General features: G+C 40.3%; 1 protein-coding gene across 4 annotated transcripts in view; it reads left to right on the forward strand.

The window, feature by feature from the left end:
- Positions 1–9,913: 9,913 nt before the first annotated feature.
- The window catches only part of SLC9A8 (solute carrier family 9 member A8), a 99,926-nt gene continuing 89,624 nt past the window's right edge, over positions 9,914–20,215 (forward strand). The window contains exons 1-3 of one of the 4 annotated variants that reach the window (XM_037810963.1): positions 9,914–10,113; positions 11,981–12,159; positions 16,059–16,139. In XM_037810963.1, coding sequence (XP_037666891.1) covers positions 10,088–10,113; positions 11,981–12,159; positions 16,059–16,139 — 286 coding nt within the window. In that variant the 5' untranslated portion in view covers positions 9,914–10,087. Of the gene's footprint in view, positions 10,223–11,980; positions 12,160–16,058; positions 16,140–20,215 lie in introns of all 4 variants that reach the window. The other 3 variants (XM_037810961.1, XM_037810962.1, XM_037810964.1) reach the window with 3 other exon arrangements.

The raw sequence follows: 20,215 nt of genomic DNA on the forward strand, positions 1-20,215 counted from the left end.
TCCCACTACTTTGCTAAATTTGTCTATTAGCTCTAGTAGCTGTATCGTCGATTTCTCAGGGTTTTCTAGATATAAGATCATATCATCTGCAAACAATGACAGTTTTACTTCTTCTTTTCCAATTTGGATGCCTTTTATTTCTTTGTCTTGCCGGATTGCCCTGGCTAGCACTTCCAGCACAATGTTGAATAACAGTGGTGACAGCGGGCATCCTTGTCTTGTTCCTGATCTTAGAGGGAAGGCTTTCAGTCTCTCACCATGGAGTACTATGCTGGGTGTGGGTTTTTCGTATATGCTCTTTATCATGTTGAGGAAGTTTCCTTCAATTCCTACCTTTTGAAGTGTTTTTATCAAAAACGGATGTGGGATTTTGTCAAATGCTTTTTCAGCATCTATTGAGATGATCAATTGATTTTTCCCTTTTGACTTGTTAATGTGTTGTAATACATTGATTGATTTTCTTACATTGAACCATCCTTGCATGCCTGGAATGAACCCCACTTGGTCATGGTGTATGATTTTTTTAATGTGTCTTTGGATTCGATTTGCAAGTATTTTGTTGAGGATTTTTGCATCTATATTCATTAGGGAGATTGGCCGGTAGTTTTCCTTTTTTGTAGCATCTTTGCCTGGTTTTGGTATTAGATTGATGTTAGCTTCATCAAACGAGTTAGGTAGTGTTCCATTTTCTTCAATGTTTTGAAAGAGTTTGACTAAGATTGGTGTCAGTTCTTTCTGGAAAGTTTGGTAGAATACCCCTGTGAAGCCATCTGGCCCTGGGCATTTATTTGTGGGAAGATTTTTGATGACTGATTGGATCTCTTTGCTTGTGATGGGTTGGTTGAGGTCTTCTATTTCTTCTCTGGTCAGTCTAGGTTGTTCATATGTTTCCAGGAAATTGTCCATTTCTTCTACATTATCCAGTTTGTTGCCATACAGTTGTTCATAGTATCCTCTTATAATTTTTTTAATTTCTTCAGGATCTGCAGTTATGTCACCTTTTTCATTCATTATTTTGTTGATATGGGTCTTCTCTCTTTTTGATTTTGTCAGTCTAGCTAGGGGCTTGTCAATCTTGTTGATCTTCTCAAAGAACCAACTTTTGGTGATATTTATCCTCTCTATTGTTTTTTTGTTCTCTATGTCATTTATTTCTGCTTTAATCCTTGTTATTTCTTTTCTTCTACTTGGTTTAGGATTGGTTTGCTGTTCATTTTCTAGCTTCTTCAGTTGATGCATTAGTTCTTGGATTTTGGCTCTTTCTTCCTTTTTAATATATGCGTTTAGTGCAATAAATTTCCCCCTTAGCACTGCTTTTGCTGCATCCCATAGGTTTTGGTATGTTGTGTTCTCATTTTCATTCGTCTCTATATATTTAGCAATTTCTCTTGCTATTTCTTCGTTAACCCACTGATTGTTTAGGAGTGTGTTGTTTAACCTCCATGTATTTGTGAATTTTCTAAGTCTCTGATGGTTATTGACTTCTAATTGTATTCCATTGTGGTCAGAGAATGTGCTTTGAATAATTTCAATCTTTTTAAATTTATTGAGGCTTGTTTTATGTCCCAGCATATGATCTATTCTGGAGAAAGTTCCATGAGCACTAGAAAAGTATGTGTATCCTGGTGATTTGGGATGTAATGTCCTGTATATGTCTTTTAAATCTAATTCATTTATCAGATTGTTTAGGTTTTCAGTTTCCTTATTGGTCTTCTGTCTGGTTGATCTATCTATAGGAGAGAGTGATGTGTTGAAGTCTCCCACAATTATTGTGGAAACATCAATTGCTTCCTTTAGTTTTGCCAGTGTTTCTCTCATGTATTTTGTGGCACCTTGATTGGGTGCATAGACATTTACGATTGTTATTTCTTCTTGTTGAATTGCCCCTTTTATTAGTATGTAGTGGCCTTCTTTGTCTCTGAAAACATCCCTGCATTTAAAGTCTATTTTATCAGAGATTAATATTGCTACACCTGCTTTCTTTTGGCTGTAGCTTGCATGAAATATTTTTTTCCATCCTTTCACTTTCAGTTTCTTTGTGTCCCTGTGTCTAAGATGAGTCTCTTGTATGCAGCATATTGATGGTTCATTTTTTTTGATCCATTCTGCAAATCTATATCTTTTAATTGGGGAGTTTAATCCATTTACATTCAACATTATAACCGTGAAGGCATTTCTTGAATCAGCCATCTTATCCTTTGGTTTATGTTTGTCATATTTTTCCCCTCTGTCTATTAGTATCCTTTATTGTACCCATACCGAATCTCTTTAGTACTGAACCTTTCTCCAAGTCTCTCTGTCCTTTCTTTGTTTCTCTGTCTGTAGGGCTCCCTTTAGTATCTCCAGTAGGGCAGGTCTCTTGTTAGCAAATTCTCTCAGCATTTGTTTGTCTGTGAAAAATTTAAGCTCTCCCTCAAATTTGAAGGAGAGCTTTGCTGGATAAAGTATTCTTGGCTGGAAATTTTTCTCACTCAGAATTTTAAATATATTGTGCCACTGCCTTCTCGCTTCCATGGTGGCTGCTGAGTAGTCACTACTTAGTCTTATGCTGTTTCCTTTGTATGTGGTGAATTGCTTTTCTCTTGCTGCTTTCAGAACTTGCTCCTTCTCTTCTGTGTTTGACAGTGTGATCAGAATATGTCTCGGAGTCGGTTTATTTGGATTTATTCTATTTGGAGTTTGCTGAGCATTTATGATTTGTGTATTTATGTTGTTTAGAAGATTTGGGAAGTTTTCCCCCAACAATTTCTTTGAATACTCTTCCTAGACCTTTACCCTTTTCTTCCCCTTCTGGAACACCAATGAGTCTTATATTCGGACGTTTCATATTATCTATCATATCCCTGAGGTCCATTTCGATTTTTTCAAATTTTTTCCCCATTCTTTCTTTTATGCTTTCATTTTCCATTCTGTCATCTTCCAGGTCACTGATTCGTTGTTCAACTTCCTCTAGTCTTGTACTATGAGTGTCCAGAATCTTTTTAATTTGGTCAACAGTTTCTTTAATTTCCATAAGATCATCCATTTTTTTTATTTAGTCTTGCAATGTCTTCTTTATGCTCTTCTAGGGTCTTCTTAATATCCTTTGTATCCCGTACTATGGTCTCATTGTTCATCTTTAGTTCTTTGAGTAGCTGCTCTAGGTGCTGTGTCTCTTCTGGTCTTTTGATTTGGGTGCTTGGGCTTGGGTTATCCATATCGTCTGGTTTTTTCATATGCTTTATAATTTTCTGTTGTTTTTGGCCTCTTGGCATTTGCTGAACTTGATAGGGTTCTTTTAGGATTTGTAGACCAATTGAAGTCCTTATCTCTAATTTATCAGATCTACAGCTTCGTGGAGTACACTTTCTCTAACTAACCAGCAGGTGGCGTCCACGAGCCACCTGTTCTCCACAAGCCAGTTCTCCCCTGCTTAGCCTTTTTGGTGAGTGGGGGAGTGAGTCTTGTGGGGTCCAATTTGTGTACCAAGCTTGCGTGTGTAGTTGGTGTTGCCCGCCCTGTATATGGGGCGTGTTTCTGGGCAGTCATGGAGGGGTGGTGGCTCTAACAATCAAATCTCCCTGGTGATCCTAGAGTTTTAAAGCTGCTGCAATAGTCTAATCCTTCAGTTCAGTCCTGCCACAATTTGTCTCTGCCACTGACCCACAAGTCCTTGGTATTGGCGTATGGCTCCTGAGACTGGCAAGTGGGCCCCTCTTCCAGGCTGTGCACCCCGGGTCCTCTGAGAGTTCTGGGCTGCTGGGCTGTGTAGGGAGGCTCCCAGTCTGCTGAAATGATGGCTGAATTGCGCTTTGTTAATTCACACTGCTCCACCTTCCCAACTCTGGGACAATCAGCTGAGGTTGCAGGGAAGGCTAATGTCCATGTCCAGTTTTGTGGTGTGTGCCTGTTATTTGAAGCGCTTCCGTCACACTGGGTTGTCTGGGGCAGCTCTGGGCTATGGGGCTGGCGATGGGCAGGAGTGTTTCCTGTCCACCAGGATGATGGCTGTGAGCGGACACCCCCCTTTTCTTGGGAAGTTGTGGTGTTAAGTGAATTTTCTCAGCCACTGGATTATTGCCTTTTGTCTCAGAGCTCTCTTAGTTCTGCTCTTGTCTTGACCTGCCCAAATTGCAAGTCTTTGAAGCTTTCTGTATTGGGCTTCTTAGAGTAATTGTTTTAGAAAAATAAAAAAAGGATTAAAAAAAAGGGCCCTCCTCAGAGATCTAATGGGCTATTGAAATGCTAAGAGACAAAGCAATTAGGGCCATTAAGGAAAGGTCCACAGGGCAGAGAGATCAGCTTTTCTTCGGGATTTGCATATGAGCCTCAGGGCCTGAGCTCTGCCCTTCCCCTTTCTTTTTTTTTTTTTTTTTTTTTTTTTTTTTAATCATCATTTTATTGAGATATATTCACATACCACGCAGTCATACAAAACAAATTGTACTTTCGATTGTTTACAGTACCATTACATAGTTGTACATTCATCACCTAAATCAATCCCTGACACCTTCATCAGCACACACACAAAAATAACAAGAACAACAATCAGAGTGAAAAAGAGCAACTGAAGTAAAAAAGAACACTAGGTACCCTTGTCTGTTTGTCTGCCCCCCCTACTTTTCTACACATCCATCCATAAACTAGACAAAGTGGAGTTTGGTCCTTATGGCATTCCCAATCCCACTGTCACCCCTCATAAGCTACATTTTTATACAACTGTCTTCGAGATTCATGGGTTCTGGGTTGTAGTTTAATAGTTTCAGGTATCCACCACCAGCTACCCCCATTCTTTAGAACCTAAAAAAGGTTGTCTAAAGTGTGCGTAAGAGTGCCCACCAGAGTGATCTCTCGGCTCGTTTTGGAATCTCTCTGCCACTGAAGCTTATTTCATTTCCTTTCACATCCCCCTTTTGGTCAAGAAGATGTTCTCCATCCCACGATGCCGGGTCTACATTCCTCCCCGGGAGTCATATTCCACGTTGCCAGGGAGATTCACTTCCCTGGGTGTCTGATCCCACGTAGGGGGGAGGGCAGTGATTTCACCTTTCAAGTTGGCTTAGCCAGAGAGAGTGCCCTTCCCCTTTCTATGTTCACCAGAACTCCAAAAATCCTCCGCTTTTATCTTGGAGTTTTTCGTGCTGTTTTTTTTTCAATGCCTGTCTCCTCTCTGCTGGGCTGGCTGCTCTCAGATTCTCTGGTGTCTGGTCTCAGTCTATCTATGGTTGGAGTTTGGATCAGTAGAATGAGTTTCTGATAAGGGCTGCCACTGCAGTTCTCCCTTCTCCTTCCCAGAGCTGACAGCCCCTCCTCCCACGGGACTGAGCCTGGCAGGGAGGGGTGCGGGTCCCCTGGCCACAAAAACTTACAGATTTCACTCGTCTCAGCAGTTCCAGTTTTCATGAGTTGTATGAAGTATGCCCAAAGTCAGATTGCTCTGTGGTGTCCAGTCCAAGCAGTTCCTGGCTTTCTACCTACTTTCCTGGAGGAGTAACTAAAACATACAGCTCACCAGTCCGCCATCTTGCCCTGCCTCCTCCCAAGACCCTCTTGTAACCTCTAATCTACTTTCTGTCTCTATAAATTTGCCTATTCTAGGTATTTTTAATTCAGTTTTATTGAGATATATTCTCATATCAGTCATCCATGGTGTACAATCAACTGTTCACAGTACCATCATATAGTTGTGCATTCATCACTGCAATCAACTCTTGAACATTTTCCTTACACCAGAAAGAATAAAAATAAGAATAAAACATAAAAGTGAAAAAAGAACACCCAAATCATTCCATCCCCCCATCCCACCCTATTTTTCATTTAGTTTTTGTCCCCATTTTTCCACTCATCCATCCACACATTGGACAAAGGGAATGTGAGCCATAAGCTCTTCATAAACACACAGTCACACCACACAAGCTGCACAGCCATACAATCATCCTCAAGAATCAAGGCCACTGGATTGCAGCTCAGCAGCGTCAGGCATCTCCCTTCAGCCATTCCAATACACCAAAACCCAAAAAGGGTTATCTATACAGTGCATAAGAATGCCCCCCAGAGTGACTTCATGACTCCATTTGAAATCTCCCAGCCACTGAAACTTTGTTTCATTTCGTATCCACCTTTTGGTCAAGAAGATTTTCTCAGTCCCACAATGCTGGGTCCAGTTCATTCCCAGGAATCATATCCTGCATTGCCAGGGAGATTTACACCCCTGGGAGTCAGATCCCATGTAGGGGGGAGGACAGTGAATTCACCTGCTGAGTTGGCTTAACTAAAGAGAGAGAAAGGGGGCTACATCTGGGCAACAATGAGGCTCTCTGGGGAAGACTCCCCAGGCACAATCATCCGTAGGTTTAGCCTCTCCCCTGCAGCATCCAGCCCCATAAGGGCAAGCCCCAAGATCGAGGGCCCAGCATACCAAATGGTCAGTCCTTAATATTTGTGAGAATATCAACAATAACCCAAGTGGGGAGATTCAACATTTCTGTATTTTTCCCCAGCTCCTCAGGGGGGCCCTGCAAATATATTTTTTTAATCTCTGCCCAAATTATTTTGGGATGTATCACTATTTCACACTAACCTGTACAAACCTACCAGATCTCACCTCCTATTCAAAGTTCCATGTAATTATGGTGTTTGAATAAACTGACCATATAAGGTAAATTGTTTAATGTGCTGTAGAAGATATATATCCTGTACCGAATAAACATTTCTTCCCTTGGTCTCACACAGAAATTGAAGTTTCAAAACACAGCCAATATTGTCCTCTATCCCCCGGCCTGATTTGCCTCAGTCCCAACCAGATCCGCCTCATTCGTATCTCCAATTGAAGTACAGACTCTTCCTCAGGTTTTTTTAACAGTGCTGTATGTACTAATACTGACATTCATAGCTGCCGAGCTCTAGCTCTGAGTTTCAGGTGTCACACAGATACCCAAAGTTCTAGAGACCAACCAGGTCACACACAAAGAGCTCAGCATCTCAGAATTTGGAGATAGCCATTACAACTCAGGAATAGACGTGACTGCTGTAAGAGCTTACAATCTAGGGACCACCATAATAAGCTTTCTCCTGATAAACCATGCCCCAAGATTCAACTCCCAGAGTCTACACATTGCAGTCACTTCATATTGGTGAGGCATTATAACGTTTGTCTTTTTGTTTCTGGCGTACTTCACTCAAATTGCTGTCCACGGGATCCATTTACCTCGTTGCGTGTCTCACAGCTTCACTCCTTCTCGCAGTTGCTCAGTATTTCATTGTACACATACACCACAGTTCACCATTCTGTTCATCAGTCGATTCACCCTTAGGCCACCTCCACCCATTGCAAATCATGAATACTGCCTCCATAAACACCAGTGAGCAAACATTAGATATTTTATATTAGTGAAATCATATGATATTTGATCCTTTTCCTTTTGTGGCTTATTTCACAGCATAATGTTCTCAAGGTTCATTCATGTTGTAGCATGTATCAGAGCTTCATTCCTTTTTAAGGCTGAATAATATACCATTGTCTATATATACCACATTTTATTTATCCATTGATCTGCTGACAGACACTTGGGTTGTTTCCACCTTTTGGTTCTTGTGAATAATGCTGTGAACATTGGTGTACAAATATCTGCTTCATCCCTGTTTTCAATTCTCTTGGGTATACACCTGAAGTGGAATTCCTGGGTCATAAGGTAGGTCACTCTATGTATAAGTCCCTGAGGAACTGTCAAACTGTTTTCCACAGGGGCTGCCCCATTTTACATTCCCACCAACAATGTACCAATTTCTTCGCATCCTTGCCAACACCCATTATTTGGATAATAGCCTTCCTAGTGGGTGTGAAGTAGATCTTATTATGGTTTTGTTTTGCAATTCCCTAATCACTAATGATGATGAACAACTTTTCATGTATTTATTGGCCATTTGTATATTGTCTTTGTAGAAATGGCTATTCAAATCCTGTGCCTATTTTTTAAAAATTCAGTTTTATTGAGATATATTCACATACCCTACAGTCATTCACAGTGTATAATCAATTGTTCACAGTACCATCATATAGTTGTGCATTCATCACCACAATCAATTTTTGAACATTTTCCTTACTCCAAAAATAAAAATAAAAAGTAAAAGTAAAAAAAAAAAAACACCTAAAGCATTCCAACACCGCCCCCATCCCACTCTATTTTTCATTTAATTTTTGACCCCATTTTTCTACTCATTTTTTCCATACACTGGATAAAAGGAGTGTGAGCCACAAGGTTTTCACAATCACACAGTCACACTGTGTAGGCTGTATAGTTATACAATCATCATCAAGATGATGCTGGATTGCAGTTTGATAGTTTCAGTTATTTCCTTTCAGCTATTCCACTACACCAAAAACTAAAAAGGGATATCTACATAGCACATAAGAATGCCCTCCAGAATGACCTCTTGACTCCATTTGAAATTTCTCAGCCACTGAAACTTTGTTGCTGTGCCCATTTTTAAATTGAATTATTTGTTTTTTTGAGTTGTAGGCATTCTTTATATAGTGGATATTATGCCCTTGTCAGATACATGATTTACAACTATTTTCTCCCATTCTGTGGGTTGTCTTTTTACTCTCCTGATGGTGTCCTTTAATGCACAAATTTTTAAATTTTGATAAAGTCCAATTTGTCTCTTTTTGTTGTTGTTGCTTATGCTTTTGGTGTCAGTTAGGAGAATCCAAGGTCATACAGGTTTGTCTCTGTTTTCTACCAAGAGTTTTACAGTTTTAATGCTTAAATTTGGTCTTTAATCCATTTTACAACAAATATTAATTACTGAGTTTCTATTGCTTGCTAGGTACTGTTCTAGGCGTTGAAGATACAACCGAGAACAAAGACAAAAATTCCTGCATTCATGAAGCTTACATTTTCATGGCAGGAGAGTGACAATAAACACATATATAAGTAAAATATAGTTTGTTGTGGGGGCTTGGATTTTAAATAGGGTTGTCAGGAAGGTCTAATAGGCAATGTAAGGGTTACACAAACACCTGACAGTGGGGAAGGTCAAGGGGTTACCTAGGAGCAGAACATTCCAGACAAAGGGATCAGCCAAGTACAAAGATGGAAATGTTCCTGGTGTGTTCTAGGCACAGCAGAGGTGGCCACCGGGACTTTAGTGGGATATGTGAGTGCATGTGTGTTGGGGGAGGAAGTGGGTAGGGTTGGGTCCTGTAGGTTCTTGTAGGCTGTGGATTGGAAGCCAGTGGAGGTTTTAAACAGAGTGACTCGTCTTTTAAAGGGTCACTCTGGCCATGGTGTGGAAAACAGAATGTAAGGAACAAAGGGCAGAGTCAGAGAGACCATTTAAAGAGCGATTATCCAGTTGAGATATGATGGCTTGGACAGGAAGTGAGGTCACAGTAGAGGTGAGAAATCGAATGCAAAGGCCTTACAACAGGGGACCAGCCTCCTGATGGGGTCCCTCTTACCCCTGCAACTTCACCTTGTTCCCTCCTATATCTCCAACCTCACAGACCACTGATAGCACATAGAAGGGACCAAATAAATATCTGTTGAATCAAAGAGGAAATTAAACGATTCATCTGTAGACCCTCAGCACCTACTCTAGCAGATCGACTATTAATTGAATAACTCTATAAAGTCCAGGTTCATATTTACAGCTGAGGAAAACTGAAGTTCTGCCTGGGGAAGCTTTCTCCTGGGGTTACAGCCCGTGGTAGAAGCTAAGCATCCTCCTTCCTTCCCAAATTTTGCAGGGTAAACATCAGGGCATCGGGTGAAGGGTGCGTGCCCGCTGGGTGAGTCACAGTGACCTCACCGGAGTTTCCCCCAATAGTCCCCACCCTGAGGTGGAAAAAGCTAGAATCTCCCTGAGAGGACAGTCACGTGGCTCAAGCCGGACACTCTTCCCGGAAGACCCGGGCGGGTCCTCCCACGCACCTCCTCCCCCCGCCTCGGGCCACCGAGATGAAGGGACAGAAGGGCCGCCCTCTTTCAACCGAGGTCCCACCCCCGCTCGCCTGTCCGCCCACGCCTCCAGCGGAAGCCGGAAGCAAAGGCGGACCCTGCTAGCCCCGCGGCTTCAAACTCGGTGGTCTTGGAGGCTCCGCAGGATGGGGGAGAAGATGGCGGAAGAGGAGTGAGTGGGCTTTTCCGGGGCGGTGGCGGCGGCAGGGCTGGGCCCCAGCGGGTGACGGCAGGCGCCTCAGGCCGCCCTCCGAACCCGGAAGGCGAAGCTCCTTGTGTCGGTTCGTCAGACCTGACCCTACCGGCACCTGCAAGGAGGGCGGGAGGGGCGGGCCTGCCTGGAGTCGGGGCCCCCTGCAGCTTTCTTGAGGTCGGAGACCGGGGCCGGGGAGCGGCCGCCCTGCGCAGGCCTCGAGATCTGTTTAGAGGAAACAGCCCAAATTTCACTTTCCCAGTTTTCAGTGACCTGATCACTACTGAGCCCTTCACTTCTCCTAGAGTCTTCCCCACTTCCCTCCAATCAGTCTGTCTCCACTGAGTTTCATTCATTCATTCATTCATTCAATAACTCTTAGGCGTCTATTCCATTCGAGGCCCTGGGCACATAACAGTGAAGGAGGCAGTCCAGGAGCCGCCTTCAGGGAGCTTACATGCCAACGGGGGGAAAAAAGACCATAAATCAACAAAATAATTTCAGGTCATACTAACTGCTCTGAAGCAAGTAGACCAGTGTTAGGGTGGGGGAGTCTACTCTTGGAGGCAGAGGTGATGTGAGCTGAGACTTAGTGACCATTGCAGAGATGGGGAAGGGGACAGCAAGTGCAAAAGGCCTGAAGCTCGAAAGGGCTTAGTGCTTTTGAGGAAGAGAAAGAAAGGCAGGATGGCTGGAGTGTAGAGAGCAAGGGGACAACCTGTAGGAGATGAGATGAAGAAGGGGTGTGTGTTCTCCAGGTACTTCTAGGCACTTTGTCCGTCTCCCTCCATACCTGCCGGGGCACAGTCTGTTGCATGTTATAGATGTCCTATCTGTGTTTGTGGAATGAGTATGTAAAAATGAACAAGCGACCCCTTGATTGATACTCCATTTTCTCACCTGACAACTTTTCAGATATATTTCTTGGTCAGGTGGAAAGGGTCGTTCAGTCAGTTTACTTATTGAGCATTTGCACTGTTCTAGACCTTAAACTGGTCTTCAGCAGCACAAAGCAAAAGAGGTGGTATATCCCAGTGATTTCAGAGTTTAGTATGAAGCCTAGCTCTTTACCAGGGACTAGTTGTGAGACATTGGCCAAGTTACCCCACCACTCTGAACCTCTGGGTCAAAGTGGGAAAGTAAAAGTACCCACCTCAGGGATGTTGTGACTATTAAATGAGAAGTGGTGTGTTAGCTAGTCCCTGGAATGAAGCAAGTGTTCAATAAATATTAGTTGTTATACAGTTATAGTTATTATATCAATTTTGCAGTAATTCACAATTCCAACACAACATGAGGAGAGCTGTGGAAACAAAAGTGGTAAAGAGGACTGAATTGGGGTTGAGTGGGGTATTTAAAGGAGATGATATTTGAGTCTTTTGAAAGCTGAGAAGGATTTAGTAAGGTTGGGGAGGGCATTCCAACAAGATGAGTAGCTGAACAAATTTGGGTGGCTTCTTCAACTTGGAACATAAACTGGAGAAATCAAGGTGCTCAGTAAGTAGTATTGGACCTTGCAACATGGTGAACTCTCCAGTTTGCTTCTCTTTAACCCCCCATTAAGGACCAAAGAGCAGGCAATTTTGTTTCTGCATGGGCCCTGATTCTCCCATGCTCCTGTCCTCTGCAGTGCCCACGTCCAAAAGTGCCTGAGGCCACTGGCATACTCTTGCTATGGCAGACAGGAATTTTCTTAATCTGTTTTGTCTTTGAGGCCTGCCTGTTGGTTGCGAGACTTGTGAATAACATATAGCTCTGTGCCAGGTTCTTATTCTGTTTTGAGTTATGTTGATACTTCAGAGCCCTTCTTTTATCTAATTCCACTGCTTTTTATATCCTCCTACAGGTTCCCCAACACGACTCATGAGGGTCTCAATGTCACTCTTCACACCACCCTGGTTGTCACCACGAAACTGGTGCTCCCGACCCCTGCCAAGCCCATCCTCCCTGTGCAGACGGGGGAGCAGGCTCAGCAGGAGGAGCAGTCGAGTGGCATGACCATTTTCTTCAGCCTTCTTGTCTTAGGTGAATGCAGAGACGCCATCATCTGCCAGCTTGAGTGCCTGTGTGCTTTGTCTGTATGGTTAACACTGTCACCACTGTTTCTTATGTTGACTTTTCCTCCCATTTTGTTTTCTACTTCAAACACTGAGGGAAAATGACTGGTTCATAGCAGGGCACTCCTTTTCCTTTATAAAATCAAAGGGCTTAGCCATTTTTGAAGTGTTTTATACGGAATATCTTAAATATCCTTTGGAAGAATTAAAGAATTTTTGACCTGTAAAGACCTTGCACATCTTCTAGTTCAGTGAATTTCAAACTTTGCTTATGGGAGTCTGTGTGTATGTGTAGGTGGTAGTAGCAGGAGGTGAGGGGAATCAAATGGGAGGCTATCTGACCTCTTGACCCTAGCTTCAATCAGAGCAGCATTTGTCTATTATATCTATTAGACTGCCATTTAAAATTTTATTTATGTAAAGGTTTTGCTGCTGATTAAAAGATCAGAAACCTTTGCCCCAGCACACTGTTTTCCTCAATGTCTCTTTCCCATTAACCATTATCAGAACTTTTGCCATATCTACATGCCACCTGTACTGTTATTGATTTATGTAATGTTTTTCTGTAAATGGGTTCACTCTCTCATACTTAAAATCTTGTGTTGTTATAGTTCCTCCTTTAATGGGTGAGGAAACGTAGGCCCAGAGAAGTTAAGTAGCTGACACACCTGTTTGGTGGCAGGTTGGAGCCTAGAATCAAGGTCTCCAGACACAAGCTGAGAAGTTTAGATAAAAGATGGTAACTTAAATGCATCCAAGATATGATAGATTGTAGACAACATTTTAGACAAAAAATTCATTTGAAGCTCTACAACCACTGATTAAGGAAGATTAGAGTTTGACCGAGTCCAAACACTCATGGGAGAAATGAAGTTGGCACTTTAATTATTTAATAACTATTAATTATTAATAATTAATTCTTTAATTTACTAAGGTCATATTTCTAATTAGATTAGATCTTTTTAGATCTTTTAGACAAATGAAAGGTGAGACTGGACTTTTATTGAGTATTCCTCTGATGTCTATAAGGACTGTTTTTTGAAATCCCACAGCTCATCCTTGTCCCTTATATATTTTTTAAAAGTTTTTTTTTATTATATAAAAAGTACACAAATCAGAAGGGTACAATGTCCCATGTAGATGACTAGGCCTGGTAATTTTTTCCCTGTAAATGTAGCTGAATCCTATTCCTAGGGAATTAGTTCCACAATCAAAAACTATTTTTTTGTTTCATTTTGTGTTCCTTTTTCTTTTGTTCAAAAGAACTTGCAGTTGAGTACAAAGAAGAAGGGAAATTCTTTTCTTAAGAAATCTTTAGTACCTGAAATCTTCCTTCAGGATTAAGGAGCATTAATAGTATACTTTCATTGCTGTCAACTTGATCTGTTAGAGAATATAAAAGGTAGGCCTGGAAAAAAATTTTGTAATATAATCACTTTTTTTAAGAGAGGGTGGAAGGTATAAGACTTTCAAAGTAACTTTCAGGTGTGGAACATTTAAGATTAGCTGTGCCAGAGACCACAAAACAGGTTTTTATAATGTGCTTTTCAATCCAGGCAAAATCCTGCCTAGTGTTAATACATCTTTGGAGCCGGAAAAGGCTGAGCTGTATTTAATAGGGCTGCATATTTCTCTTGGATTGTCTTCTCTTCAAACAGATCATAAACCTAGGCTCTCGAGTCACACCAATGTCAGATGGGTTCTGTTTTCACCTAATTAGATGCTTGGCATTTTATGGGTTGGTATCTCCACGTTTTACGTGTGGGTCAGCGGAATAGAATAATGCTTTCTTTTTGAGTAAATTTGAAGGCATTTGTTCTCTGAGTATAATATTATTTATTTCTCATTAAATGTCCAAACAGCGTAAATCTGATAAAGAAATAAAGATTATTCTTAATAGGTAACCTGTTAAATACATGAGCTATGGTAAATTAAGGGAAATTACTCCATAGTTGATTCTAGATTCCAGAAACTCCTAACCTAGAGCATACTTGCTACTTTTGTTTATCATTTTAGTTAATTTAAATAAAATTGTAACTTTTGTCTTATAAGCATATACAAGATTACAAAAGTTTCTCCGCTGTTGAGAAGGGATGCCAAAACTCTAGTTACTTTTGACTTGTTAGAAACTTGAAACAGTTCACATACATTTAACCCTTCCTGGTCTTTGATTCACATGAAACAACAGTGAGTTATTGTTATTGACTTACACGAGAGTTAATCAGGATCATTTTATATTTAATGGAATTATTAAGATTGACGTGTGTATGTTTTAATATTGTTTCCATAATTATTACTTCAAGCATGTGAAATTGGAAGCACATTAACTGATGGTATACACACCCTGCATTCCACACAGAACTTTTTGTCCCTTCTTGTTCTGTTGTTTTCTAAGAATACTTGAAAACGTACTTGTGTGTGTAGGCACATATATACTTTCATAAGCACATACACGTGCACTAGGACATTTAGTTTAGAGTTTGTTTTAACATGGACCAGGTCCTATGACTTGCTTTTTTCAAGTCACAGAATGTCTTGGGGGATCTTTCCATGTTAGTTTTTTTTTTTTTTTTTTTTTTTTTGTCTCTTCCTCATTCTTTTTAATGGCTGAAGACCATTGCCCATTGATAAATCTTATGTTTAGCTCTCCCTGTTCATAGACAAGTTTTTCTTTTGCTCTTAAAACTGCAAATAGTTGCTTGATATAAGTAAGAGAATAAAGTTTTTCATCCAGCTTGGTGCAAAGGAAAAGCAAATTGATTCAAGTCTCTGGATCTATTTTCTCTGTACGTGTGTGCTCATCTGCCCTTTTTCCCCCCAGACAATAGGTATGGTCACTGACTACCTGTTGTGCATATCCACTGGAACTTTTTTCTTGCTCTTAGTATTTAATGTAGGATTTTTCTAACTGGGTTAAATATGTATATTAAAGTAACACCACAGATTGATAGCTTAAAGCACAGAATGAAAAGAGGACAAAATATCTATATTTACAACTGTTCTTCCTCTGGCCACCTGGTTCTTTTTGGTGGGACCAAAGAAATCTAATTTGCCAGTGCAGGCCCTGTGGGTGGCCGGTTCATAAACAATCATGTAGATTGTTTAAACATTTCCCTTCAATTTATATATATTTAGTACTACTAATATGAATACTGTGATCGATGAGATGGTATGCCATCTAGATAGCTAATAAAAGAAACATTTGGATCCTGAAATTACATGTAGGAATTACAGACATGAGGGCTAGTGCCTGGCTTGTACAGAGTTGTCAACCAGAGGGAACCTCAGGACACAGCGGTTAGAGATCTAACAATCTCTAATATTCTTGTCACCAAACCAAAATATGTACTTTATCCTGTTTGTAAAGTGCCCTCACTCTCTTTTGTGTTAAAAGAGAACCAATCATGTGGTAGCCAAATACTTTGTGTCAACATATTCTATCATGGTTATATTTATGCAAAAGAGATTGATTTGCTCATTTTTCTCCTTACTACTTAGAGGTTTCCAGTTCATGATTACTTCAGAAAAGTTGAGGACCATTTCTCAGAATTGAGAACATTTGAGTATTTTAAATGGTGGTATAAAGTTTAACAGCTTATTTAAAAATTAGATTTCTTTTGCTTTTTCAACACTGGAAAACACAGTATTTCAGGCAAACAAAAAAGTGTAGAGAAAATAAAATGAACATATGTGAGTCTATCTCCAGGTTAAGAAATCAGACACTGAAAAAATACAATTGAGCCTTATTGTGTCCTTGCCCAATTCCATTTCCCTCCTTTTAGCCCCCCAGAAGTAACCACTCCCTTGAACTTGGTGTTTATCCTTCAAAATTGGGCTGTTGTTAAAATGTCTTATTTTTTCCCACAGCTATCTGCATCATACTGGTGCATTTACTGATCCGATACAGATTACATTTTTTGCCAGAGAGTGTTGCTGTTGTTTCTTTAGGTAAGTGCTTTTTGGTGATCCTATGATAAACACAGTAACAATAACTGCCATTTTCTAGTGCCTCCTGGGTGCCAGGAACATACCTGATATCAATGCAACCTGCAAGAAGGTGATAATTCCATTTTACAGATGAGAACACTGGGGCTCAGAGAAGGTGGTGATCTCCTAAAGGTCACATAGAAACCCATCAATAACAGCTCCAAGACTTTCTGCATCTTGTACATCTACCTCAGGGATGCACTTACCTCTGCTCCTAGGCTATTCTGACATCCAACTCAATTAAGGCAAATAATTGGCAGTTAATTCATAAAATCACTGAATTTTACCACCACCAAATTTTACCCTGACTACAGTTTAGGAATGAGAAGTGGCTCACTTAAATTAATGTCAGAATCAAAGTCAGAACTAAAGTCTTCAGAAATCATTCCATTCTATCCACTTACCCCCACATCCAGTTTCCTGTGGCAGTTAAATGTAAAGATAATTAGTCTCTATTTGGAGTGAATGAATCATTGTCATAACAGGTGTGAACTCACATGCAAGTTCATTGAAGCAGTTAGTGAGAGAAGAAGCAGGGACCTCTTCAGTAAGTATTAGATTCAAGGCTAAAATATGGGATGCATAAGGCACAATAAGATTTTACTAAGGCCAACTAAAGCTTTTATCAGTTATTATATTGTAGTTATTTTTACTAGTTTCCACTTGCCTACTGATGGTATTTGATTTTTCCTTATCACCACTGATGCTTTGTAAGTTAATTTTCTTTGTCTTCTGGATCTTGTTAACAGAGTAGTAATTCTTTCACAATATAGCAATGGTTTAGGTTAGTTTTGGAAAAGAAACTGTTCACTAACTCCCCAAGCTCCCCAGTCGCCACCTGTATTCCTATTACCCTGATTCAGCCTCTCCTATATTTTGTCTGGACTTCATGGTCCTCTCTTAATTGGGCTTTTGCCAATACATGACATATTACATCATCATCATCAAAAATGACATTTGTTGAATGCTGGCTCTGAGCCAGTTATTGTGCGAGATACAGAATAACTCAGGTACTACTACTAACCACAATTTATATTTGAGGAAACCAGGGCTCAGAGAAATGAAAAAAACGTACTGCAGGTCACACAGCCAGGATGTGACTAAGCTGTGACTCAAACTGGGTCTCCCTGATCCACTGTGCTGTGCTGCCTCTATGTGTGTTCGTTCTGAGTCTCTCTTTCCCTGCCTTCTGATACCATACTTCCTCATTCACTGCAATCAAACACCAAGACTGATTCATCTCTGTTTTGGGAATCTGTACAGTTTAGTGCGGGTTCACTACTTCCATAAGTACTTAGTTTCTATGGCATGTAGGATTCAGATTCAGCAAATATTTTGCAAGCAACAACTAGAACATCCTCACTAGAATATAACCTCACTGAAGGCAGGGATTTCAGTCTGATTTGTTTCTTGCTGTATACCCAGTGCCTAGGGCATGGCCTGGCACATAGTAGATGCTCATTACATACTTGCAGAATAAATGAATTGACTAAATGCTAGGTTCTAGCCTATAAGCTTTCACGTTGCCATCTCATTTAAGCCTCATTCCCCCTGAGTGATGCCATATTTTAAGGAAGAGGTGCCAATGGATATTTTATTGACCCTCAGTAAGGATGGGAGGAACATTCATTAATATTCCTTTCTTACTATCAGGCACATTGTATGGCTAATCTCCCCTTCTGTATGGCTAATCTCCCATTCTGGAGCATTCAATAAAAGCTTAAAACAGCCACTCCAAGGTGTTTACAGTTTTGTGGTCAGTTTCACAGTTTCTTAAGAATAAGAATTATAGTAGGTTTGTATTTAGTTGTTGAGCACATGAACATTAAAATTTTGGTTCTTAAATTTGATTTGGAATGCGAAATTCTTCACTGTTTTCTTCTATGTTTGAGTAACTGCAGGTCACTGAACACCAGTACTTGTATTAGGACTGGTAGCAGACATTGTTGGTTGCCTACCCAAGAGCCATTTTCCCCTTCCTCCCTGAGAGTAGAACCCTAATTTTGATCAGGTGTTTTGCCACAGTGTACTCAAGGAAGATGGGCCCCCTCGAAGTCAAGATTGGTTTTCGTCATCACAGTGATTCCACTCTCCTTTGTCAATGATTGTTTGAGATGGGTGGGGGGCTTCAGGGTAGTGTGAGACCAAGTTCTGGTCAGTGAGACCAAGGGGAAGAGTGCTGGGGATGGGGAGTCCTGGAAAATTTTTTCCTCTCTGATAAAAATAGAGGAGAAATTCTCCCTTCCTTTGATGCTGTTGTATGAAGATGTGATGCCTGGTGCACTAGTAGCCACTTTGCAAACTTTTTGGATAAAAGACAAAAGCCAGAATGCTAAAGATTGCCAAAGGGAAAGATGAGAAGCTCAGATTCTTGATTGCATTACTGTTTTGTTGAATTAATAGTCCTGGAGCTGTTTGTTACACCAGATAATACACATCTATTGCTTAAGCCACTGTTAATCAGGTATTTTACTTAGCCAAAAGCATCTTCACAGATGTAGGACACTTTCCATTCAAGGGACAAAACCCAATTCAGATGAATTTGAAAGAAAGGAATTGGAGGGTAGATAGAACTATTGGCTCACATAACTGAAAACTACAAGTAGTGCTAGCTTCAGGCTTAGCTGGATCACGTCTGCTGGACTCAGTTTCTCTCCATTTCTCAGCAGTGCTCTCCTTTGTTTTGGCTTCACTCTCTGGCTGGCTCTCTCCATGTGATAAGCCCCTACAGTTTCAGGCTTATTATCCTTATAGTAGCAATCACAGTGGGAAAAGTGGCCTGCTCGTCTCTCTGGTTCCACCAGAAGTCATAGGATAGACTGATCATGCAGCCACTCCAGGATTGGGGATGAGTGGAATGGTTTTGGGGGTCAACCAAAGCTGATGCTGAAGAAATAATTGTTGCCTTTATAGCTAGGTTTGGGAGAGACGATGGAAAGTAAAAGTCTCGCTCTAAGTACTTATTTGCTAACACAGGCGATTTGAAAGCTAGATCTTCCAGGGAAATAATGCTGGTGACCAAAAAGTAATTTTTTTTATTATATTAGAAAATGTTTAGTTAAAATTTAGAAACTTTTTCCTTCTACTGGAAGGCAAGTGTAACAAAATATTGAGATATCCACCATTTCAAGAACTTCCAACTTTCATGGCAAAAAAAGAATCCAGATTAAGCTGCCAGAGAAAGTGGGATTTTTTTTCAGAGATAGATTTTCCTAGTCCAGTTCTTCCAGCCAGAAGTTACTTTTCAGTCTGCTGTCATTTAGAGAGATTATTGGCCTTTGGTGTTATGGTTAAGTGGTCAAAGTTCCTGAGAAATTGTTGGTGTTGAAAAGGACCATCTGTGCTCTAAAAGCATATTTCCCCCTTCTACTTTATCATCTTTTCAAATGAATGTATAGACATTTTCATTCTTTATAAAACCCAAGTATCAACATGAAATTCTAAAGATATTTCCTTGGTCCTTGTTCAAAGCTTTCAGGATACTTTCTACATTTTATGGACCTTGATAATTTTATCCTATTTTCTTTGAAAATAAAATTTTTGCACAAACGGCTATACTGAAAAAAGAAAAATCCTGTTCATTGAAATGTCAGCTGTTTTTATTATGCTTCGTTCTCTTCCAAACCATGTGTAGACAATATGTATTAGATGACTTTACTTGGTTTAATTTGTTTGTATCATTTTTTGTGTGTGTGTTCTTTCCTTTTTGCCCTTCTTTCTATGTATTAATTGAGTTCACATATTTATTTGCATTGACCATATAGGGCTAATTTACTGTTTATATATTTTGGGCAGAAATCTGCAAGGAATGAAAATTGTATTGCCCAATATTCTCTGTTGTGTATAACAAAAACAGGAGTAGTTTTGTTTTGTTTTGTTTTTTTCACAATCATGCTTTATTTGAAAGCATGGAAAGGCCAGAATGGGGTGAAGTAAACTGCTGGAAATTTGACTAAACAAATACTGAGATTTAGTCTGAATACTGTTGATAGTTAGAAAAACTGTCTTTTTGTCAATCACGGTTTTGAGCAGAAGAT

Source organism: Choloepus didactylus, chromosome 19 (assembly GCF_015220235.1).
Source record: "Choloepus didactylus isolate mChoDid1 chromosome 19, mChoDid1.pri, whole genome shotgun sequence".
NCBI classification, from domain to species: Eukaryota; Metazoa; Chordata; class Mammalia; order Pilosa; family Megalonychidae; genus Choloepus; species Choloepus didactylus.